Source organism: Musa acuminata, unplaced genomic scaffold (genome assembly GCF_036884655.1).
Source record: "Musa acuminata AAA Group cultivar baxijiao unplaced genomic scaffold, Cavendish_Baxijiao_AAA HiC_scaffold_1139, whole genome shotgun sequence".
NCBI classification, from domain to species: Eukaryota; Viridiplantae; Streptophyta; class Magnoliopsida; order Zingiberales; family Musaceae; genus Musa; species Musa acuminata.
Genome location: NW_027021351.1, coordinates 980388 through 990211, shown reverse-complemented (window position 1 = coordinate 990211; position 9824 = coordinate 980388). Strand labels below are relative to the sequence as shown.

Below are 9824 nucleotides of genomic sequence, written 5' to 3'. Positions count from 1 at the left end.
AAAAGATTAAAATATAATATTTATAATTTAATTAATATATTTTTAATGTAAAAACATCAGAAGAGTAAGTAAACTTATAAGAGAAACTACAAGGTAGTTGCTTGTGTTATTTTTTGTTTGGTTTGAGAATAATATATAAAGTGTAAGCTATTTTTTTTTCCTCCTCCTCACTTGGGAGATTTACTTTTCGCTCCTATCTCCTCTTCCATTAGCCTCACTTAGGAGATACCCTCTCCTTATCTCCACTTTGCCTCCTCTCACCCCTACCCAGTGGTAGCTTCATCTCCAAAGGCAGTCGAGCATTCTCTTTCTCCTAGACTGTTGGTTTTCAAATCTATAACCCCTCGCATCTTGGGTTGGCCTTCTTCACCAAGCTCATGGTGTTTCCTCGTGGAGACTAGATCCATTCTTGAAGACAAAACTTTAGAAAATATAAAATAGTTCTAATTTTTTTGTTACCTTAGACTTTGAGGAGCTTAACAAGGCTAGGTCCATAGTGGTAAGCTAGCTTTATAGTGCTTAGGCTCTGTGCACCTTAATGGCCATGCCTAAATATCATCATGTATGTTTTGTATGTATTTTGTGTTAAGTCTATGAAGTTGTCGAATGTACATATGTATACAGACTGTAAATTGGTCTATGCTCAATTTGAGAAGATACATGATGCATGGTTTAAACAATTGCATTTAGATCTGATGCTTTAAGCTAAAATTTGTTGGGAAGCCCTCTCAAGTTGCAGTTAGGGAACATTGTAAAATAACTCTTTCTGTCTCTCGGATGTCTGTCCCTAGGAACATTCAGTACCATTGATAAATCCATTAGATAATACTGATTCGGATTTCCCGTCTAGCTAAGAGATTACATAGTTTTCTTAATCATGAAGAGACCATCAAGTTCAAAATTATTTTAGTAAAATATGGTAACATCGATTGACCTTTTGCACATTAGCTTCCATAAACATTGTTGGAGCTGAAGACTCTTGTTTACATCTATGGAAAACTTGCCTTCGAGCTTCTCTTATCTTACGGGGGGATTTGTGCATCCATTATTGTATACATCCCTATTATGAATGCTAAATTTCCTTATGACTCCTATAAGGTAGCTTATTTTATCCACTGACCTCTGATTTGGTAATTCTGACTTTCAAGAATATTATCTTTATTAAATTATCTCACTTGTTTGATAAAAATAAATGAATTTGAAAGGCTAATCCTAAAGATGATCATAAAATAAGTATGTGTAATCATTTTAATCCACTAACTTTAGAGAAGAAGATAGATAGTTTCTTATTTCTTTTTTGAAATATTTCTATCAAACAAGTTATTGTTGGAAACTATTAATTGCTAGACTTCCTAACCCATCTTTGTGGCATCTATGTGCTTGTCATGTGATCTTTCTTGCAGATCATATTTCTCCTACTTTCTTTTAACTTGCATTTAGATCTTGGATAACATACTTTTGCTTTATCATGGTCACTAAAACACTATTGTTGGACCAATAAACGAGAAAATAAATTTAATAAATATATGTCACATCTCAGATTTATAAAAAGCATAATAAAATTAGTATTTTATTATCCTTAATTTGTATAATAAATTTTCTTTTTTTTTCTTTATAAATTTAAATCATTGTCTTTATAATAGTAAATATTTTATTAACTAGAAAAAAGATGATATTCTTGGTAGGGTTACATGTCTCTTCTACCCAAACTTCAGATCTATTACAAAATAGTAGATTACTCTGAAAATAAATATAAAATAAAAGCGGTAGGAACATCAAAAAATCATAAAAAAATTTATAATACTTATGTAATATAAATAAATATAAATAATTTAATAAAAATAATAATATATCGATTCATCAAAAAACTTATGCATTAGAAAAAAAGATAATAATTTCTTACATAATAAATAAAATCATGCATCAGCTATATGCTACACATACATAATAACTAGATAATAAAGACATACATCGCACCAGATGGTATACTCTCCCAACAACGAATGAAGAGACATATTTCACGGGATGGATTCCTTCCAATAGCGGATGGAGATAATCCATATCGCACTCCCAATAGCGAATGAAGTGGTATCCTTTACCTACCCAAGTGGGGACATATTCCTCCCAATAATGGATGGAGGAATCGTCTAATCATCACGTCTAATGGTCCGCTAATCCCCGAAGGGAATCGCCATACCTGTCGTCAACAATGATACATAAACATTCATGATTATTCATTTACACTCATCCATTCACTCATGCATGCATCAAGAAATCAATATAATTAAATATTTTGAGAGACTATTCTTACTCCATTCACTCATGCATGCATCAAGAAATCAATATAATTAAATATTTTGAGAGACTATACTTGACGTAAATGATATCTTTATTGGTGGCACCACACTATAATGGGCCCATGGCTCCTTTCATCGGTTGCACATTCAATGTGAACTACTAGCCTAGTTATATCTACTACATGATAATAATCATATCAATATCATAAACTTAAGAAAAGTAGAAAACTAATAATTATTTTTAAATGATATCTTCAGATAAAACCTTTAAGTTCATCAAATCATAAATGCATGAAACATTAATTTTCCAATAGTCTTCAATCAATTAAAACCCTAATTGGAATAGCTCAATTGACTTAAATCAAGCTCAATTCGATTATAACCTAATCGAACCAACCTCAAATCTTTATAGAACCGGTTTGGAATCATCCTAAACTGGTCTAATTTAGATTTGATTGATCTCGATTAGGTCGGTTTGAATTAGTCAAGTTAGTCTAAAATCATCCTAAATTGGTTTTACGGATCAAACTTATTTGATTTAGTCAATTAATGAGCTTAAACCAATAAAGGGAAAGGAATTTGAACTATGTCATATAATGCTAGCCCAAACCGAACCAACCCACCCGAGTCATTGATGGGTTACATGTGTTGCACATGCTTGTTCCAAGTAATAGGTTGAGTTGAGGTACAACAAGCCAGATAGAGGAGCGATGATGTGACTCTCACTAGGGCCATGCTTCATTGATCTTCCTCTTGTTGCAGATAATGCCTCAGCCTCTGCTATAACATTACCAATCTATCTTCCTTATTTCTGTACCAATTTTCCTCTTCCAGAACTGCAACTGCAATAACATCAAAGACTAAATTGGTTGTGTTGTTGGTCAGATTGATAATAAGTTGATCATATATGAATCAGGTAAACTCTAAAGAAGATTCTCAGCATGTTCCATATCTTTAATATTATGCTCCATAGTAGAAAGTTGAGAGAGCAACATATTGAGAGTGTTGATATGATCCATTACTGATGTGGATTCCAACATACAAAGAGTGCAGAGCTTTTCTTAAAGATTTTGCTATGAAGTGACTTGACTTTATATAACATTGTCAAAGTATTCCAAATCTCCTGAATTGTTGTCTTCTTTGTGATACTAGATAGAAATTCGTCCGTTAATACCAGGTGTAAGTTAGCGATTGTATTGTCGACCACCTTCAATTGTCGTCAGACAATTATCCTTAGAATTGCTCCCATCTTCATCTTCTATAGGGAGAAATTACTTCCATTGAACTTTTTTAATTTCCAACTTTGTAGTCATTATTTTACTTGATCTACTTTCCTCCTTGAACCAAGTCTTTCAAATTACTTCCACCTGCACTGGATGGATGGATCCTTTCTTCTATATCTTGATACCTTATATAGGAAGCAGGAGAGGTTACAAATATCTCCTCCACGGTGCACCTTGTGTGGAAGGTTACAACCATGCACCTCATCCCACGCAAGTGGTTGCAATCGTGGGTGCAGATAACTCTTATTTTTTTAATCTTATCACTTGTCATGTTACTGATGTAGAAAAGATTAAAATATAATATTTATAATTTAATTAATATATTTTTAATGTAAAAACATCAGAAGAGTAAGTAAACTTATAAGAGAAACTACAAGGTAGTTGCTTGTGTTATTTTTTGTTTGGTTTGAGAATAATATATAAAGTGTAAGCTATTTTTTTTTCCTCCTCCTCACTTAGGAGATTTACTTTTCGCTCCTATCTCCTCTTCCATTAGCCTCACTTAGGAGATACCCTCTCCTTATCTCCACTTTGCCTCCTCTCACCCCTACCCAGTGGTAGCTTCATCTCCAAAGGCAGTCGAGCATTCTCTTTCTCCTAGACTGTTGGTTTTCAAATCTATAACCCCTCGCATCTTGGGTTGGCCTTCTTCACCAAGCTCATGGTGTTTCCTCGTGGAGACTAGATCCATTCTTGAAGACAAAACTTTAGAAAATATAAAATAGTTCTAATTTTTTTGTTACCTTAGACTTTGAGGAGCTTAACAAGGCTAGGTCCATAGTGGTAAGCTAGCTTTATAGTGCTTAGGCTCTGTGCACCTTAATGGCCATGCCTAAATATCATCATGTATGTTTTGTATGTATTTTGTGTTAAGTCTATGAAGTTGTCGAATGTACATATGTATACAGACTGTAAATTGGTCTATGCTCAATTTGAGAAGATACATGATGCATGGTTTAAACAATTGCATTTAGATCTGATGCTTTAAGCTAAAATTTGTTGGGAAGCCCTCTCAAGTTGCAGTTAGGGAACATTGTAAAATAACTCTTTCTGTCTCTCGGATGTCTGTCCCTAGGAACATTCAGTACCATTGATAAATCCATTAGATAATACTGATTCGGATTTCCCGTCTAGCTAAGAGATTACATAGTTTTCTTAATCATGAAGAGACCATCAAGTTCAAAATTATTTTAGTAAAATATGGTAACATCGATTGACCTTTTGCACATTAGCTTCCATAAACATTGTTGGAGCTGAAGACTCTTGTTTACATCTATGGAAAACTTGCCTTCGAGCTTCTCTTATCTTACGGGGGGATTTGTGCATCCATTATTGTATACATCCCTATTATGAATGCTAAATTTCCTTATGACTCCTATAAGGTAGCTTATTTTATCCACTGACCTCTGATTTGGTAATTCTGACTTTCAAGAATATTATCTTTATTAAATTATCTCACTTGTTTGATAAAAATAAATGAATTTGAAAGGCTAATCCTAAAGATGATCATAAAATAAGTATGTGTAATCATTTTAATCCACTAACTTTAGAGAAGAAGATAGATAGTTTCTTATTTCTTTTTTGAAATATTTCTATCAAACAAGTTATTGTTGGAAACTATTAATTGCTAGACTTCCTAACCCATCTTTGTGGCATCTATGTGCTTGTCATGTGATCTTTCTTGCAGATCATATTTCTCCTACTTTCTTTTAACTTGCATTTAGATCTTGGATAACATACTTTTGCTTTATCATGGTCACTAAAACACTATTGTTGGACCAATAAACGAGAAAATAAATTTAATAAATATATGTCACATCTCAGATTTATAAAAAGCATAATAAAATTAGTATTTTATTATCCTTAATTTGTATAATAAATTTTCTTTTTTTTTCTTTATAAATTTAAATCATTGTCTTTATAATAGTAAATATTTTATTAACTAGAAAAAAGATGATATTCTTGGTAGGGTTACATGTCTCTTCTACCCAAACTTCAGATCTATTACAAAATAGTAGATTACTCTGAAAATAAATATAAAATAAAAGCGGTAGGAACATCAAAAAATCATAAAAAAATTTATAATACTTATGTAATATAAATAAATATAAATAATTTAATAAAAATAATAATATATCGATTCATCAAAAAACTTATGCATTAGAAAAAAAGATAATAATTTCTTACATAATAAATAAAATCATGCATCAGCTATATGCTACACATACATAATAACTAGATAATAAAGACATACATCGCACCAGATGGTATACTCTCCCAACAACGAATGAAGAGACATATTTCACGGGATGGATTCCTTCCAATAGCGGATGGAGATAATCCATATCGCACTCCCAATAGCGAATGAAGTGGTATCCTTTACCTACCCAAGTGGGGACATATTCCTCCCAATAATGGATGGAGGAATCGTCTAATCATCACGTCTAATGGTCCGCTAATCCCCGAAGGGAATCGCCATACCTGTCGTCAACAATGATACATAAACATTCATGATTATTCATTTACACTCATCCATTCACTCATGCATGCATCAAGAAATCAATATAATTAAATATTTTGAGAGACTATTCTTACTCCATTCACTCATGCATGCATCAAGAAATCAATATAATTAAATATTTTGAGAGACTATACTTGACGTAAATGATATCTTTATTGGTGGCACCACACTATAATGGGCCCATGGCTCCTTTCATCGGTTGCACATTCAATGTGAACTACTAGCCTAGTTATATCTACTACATGATAATAATCATATCAATATCATAAACTTAAGAAAAGTAGAAAACTAATAATTATTTTTAAATGATATCTTCAGATAAAACCTTTAAGTTCATCAAATCATAAATGCATGAAACATTAATTTTCCAATAGTCTTCAATCAATTAAAACCCTAATTGGAATAGCTCAATTGACTTAAATCAAGCTCAATTCGATTATAACCTAATCGAACCAACCTCAAATCTTTATAGAACCGGTTTGGAATCATCCTAAACTGGTCTAATTTAGATTTGATTGATCTCGATTAGGTCGGTTTGAATTAGTCAAGTTAGTCTAAAATCATCCTAAATTGGTTTTACGGATCAAACTTATTTGATTTAGTCAATTAATGAGCTTAAACCAATAAAGGGAAAGGAATTTGAACTATGTCATATAATGCTAGCCCAAACCGAACCAACCCACCCGAGTCATTGATGGGTTACATGTGTTGCACATGCTTGTTCCAAGTAATAGGTTGAGTTGAGGTACAACAAGCCAGATAGAGGAGCGATGATGTGTCTAATGCCAATCGTATAGTTGGGTAGGCTTAATTTCATGGACTAGGCTAAGCCTCACTTATAAGTTTGGCTGAGCCTTACCACTAAACTAGGTCATGCTTGACTCGCGAGTTGATCGTACCTAGACACATGAGTTGGGGTTGTACCTAACCACATGGATTGGGTTGTACCTTGTCGTATGAGCTGGCCCATGCCTGGCCACATGAGCTGGGTCATACATGGCCACATGGACTGGATCGTACTTAACGATATGAGTTGGGTTATACTTGGCCACATGGGTTAGGTCGTACATTGTCACATGAGTTGACTCTTGCTTGGCCACATAGGTTGGATCATGTCAAATCACATGGGCTAGATTGTGCTTAGCCACATGGGCTAGGTCGTATATGAACACAAGTCAAATTAGATTTCAATATACTCAAGTCAAACTCCAATTAGACTTCTCTTATCAAATTAGATTTCAATATATAAAATTATTAAAGAATAATTCAAATCCATTAATTAAAAATTTTAATTCATGATCTTAAATTTAAAATTAATTATATTATAAATTCATACATAATTCTTGAAACATAGATATATCTAATTAAATAAATTAAAATTATTATGCTAATCCAAAAATAAGAATTTTAATAATTAAATTAATATTAAAATTTACTTAAACTTAATAGATCAATATAAATCAAATGATCATTCTAACATCACAAATCAATTATCATTATTTACTAATCATAAAAATTTGAAATTAAAACATCATTATGCATCATAAAATTATAACAATCTTAATATAAATCAAAACATAAATCAAAGTTAATTAAAAAAGAAAGGATCCTTTCTCTGCTCGACTATCATTTTCTCGATATCATCTCATCGAAAAGTCCTCTCCAAGATGAGATCTCTCTGAAAGATAAATAATAATTTAATTTAATTTTTAAATTATTTTTATTTTACTTTCGCATACAAAGAAAAAAAAATTCATTTCTTATAGTTCACACATAAACTATTTACTTCCTAAAAATTAAATCATTCATTAGGAAATAAATCAATTAGTAATTTGATTGATTAGTAGAATTCTTAACTTATTCATTAAGGAAATCAAATTTAATCATTTCCTTAACTATAATACATAAACATAAAAATTAATAATAAAGTAATACATCATTTATAATAATTAGTTTATATTCAGGAAATAATTATCGATGATTACAATATACTTATAAATAATATTATTATAATATATTTAAGGATTTGAATTGAAAAATATTCATTCTCGATCAAGACTCATGACCATCATATTGATGTTACAAGTAAAAGTCAACCGAACAAATCTACCATGTCTGTCATGTTTATGAATGAAAAATATTTTTTAATTTTTTTTTATTTCAGAGAATATTTCTCTAAGTTCATCGATTGGCATCAGATGGACTTTGTTTAGAATTCGTTTCCAACATCATCTCTATAGATAACCTTCGATCGAATTAGGACGAATAATCATCACGATGGAGATCAACGATGTTTGATAGATTATATTGAAATTATTTTATTACAATAATAAATAATTGATCGGATTAGCGGATCTGTTTCTTTTTTGGCGGTGGAGTTTTGCTTCTCTACAATTCCATTTGGTTGGATTAAGTCTCGGTCTTACGAGTCGAGTTCAGATCCATAACCAGCGTTTTGAGCGGGAACTCTCCGCGTTGCGACTTTTGACTTTGTTTTCCCGCGCGCACGGCAGCATCCGAGACAAACGTTTCAACCAATAAGAATCAGCCACGTTTCCGGATTCCAAACCTTCCCTCTCGTGTGGACACTCTTTGCGTGATCAACGTCCCGATGACGCCCAGCTCATCGATCCGTGGTCACGACATATCAACCAATCACCGACTACCATCTCTCTCTTAAAAGGCCAATCCGACGCGATTTGCCTTCCCACACCCATTCGTCCATCAGTTTGCGATCGCCATGGCGCCCAAGGCCGAAAAGAAGCCGGCGGAGAAGAAGCCCGCGGAGAAGGCGACGGAGGAGAAGGGGAAGAAGGCGGAGAAGGCTCCCGCGGAGAAGAAGCCCAAGGCCGAGAAGCGCCTTCCCTCTAAGGATGGTGCCGTGGCCGCCGGCGACAAGAAGAAAAAGAAGAAGGCCAAGAAGGGGACCGAGACCTACAAGATCTACATCTTCAAGGTGCTAAAGCAGGTGCACCCGGACATCGGCATCTCCAGCAAGGCCATGTCCATCATGAACTCCTTCATCAACGACATCTTCGAGAAGCTCGCCGCCGAGGCCTCCCGCCTCGCCCGCTACAACAAGAAGCCCACCATCACCTCCCGCGAGGTGCAGACCTCCGTTCGCTTGGTCCTCCCTGGTGAGCTCGCCAAGCATGCTGTGTCGGAGGGGACCAAGGCGGTTACTAAGTTCACCAGTTCCTGAGTGATCTACGATGGGTGCTTCTTTGTTGTGATTTGGCTCACGTTGTGATGCAAGTAGGGTTTCTGGTGTAATTATGTTGAATCTTAACTGGAAAGGAGGCTTCCTATTTATTTTTCGATTTTTCTTTAATTTTTGACTCCGTTTGCCGATCCTCTTATGATTTGCCAGCTTTATAATTTGGCGTTTTTGTGCATGAGATGCCATCATTATCTTGTGGTCTGTTGTGTACGAGGGAATGTCTGGTTGCTTTTGGCTGTGTTGTGAAGTAGTTGAATTTTTAATATAATTAATACGAGTTGAACTAAGATCATAACACTACCAACTCATCTTGCCACTTGGCCTAAAAAAGTCACTTCAGAAAAGTTAGTATTCGCAACCTAAAATCACAACGCTACCATGTCATTGAAGTCTAATGACATGGCATAGCATTCTCAAACTTATCCGAAAACGTGTGTGAGAAAGTATTTTACTTAGGATCCATAAGAAATTATTTTAATAAACATCTCATAACTAATATAAAT

General features: G+C 33.8%; 1 protein-coding gene across 1 annotated transcript; it reads left to right on the top strand.

Moving 5' to 3' along the window:
* The first annotated feature begins 8628 nt into the window (after positions 1-8628).
* On the top strand, positions 8629-9472 carry LOC135671354 (histone H2B.4). The gene has a single exon (XM_065179412.1). It carries the CDS (start codon positions 8842-8844, stop codon positions 9301-9303), a length of 462 nt encoding a protein of 153 aa, XP_065035484.1. The 5' UTR covers positions 8629-8841; the 3' UTR covers positions 9304-9472.
* The last annotated feature ends 352 nt before the right edge of the window (positions 9473-9824 follow it).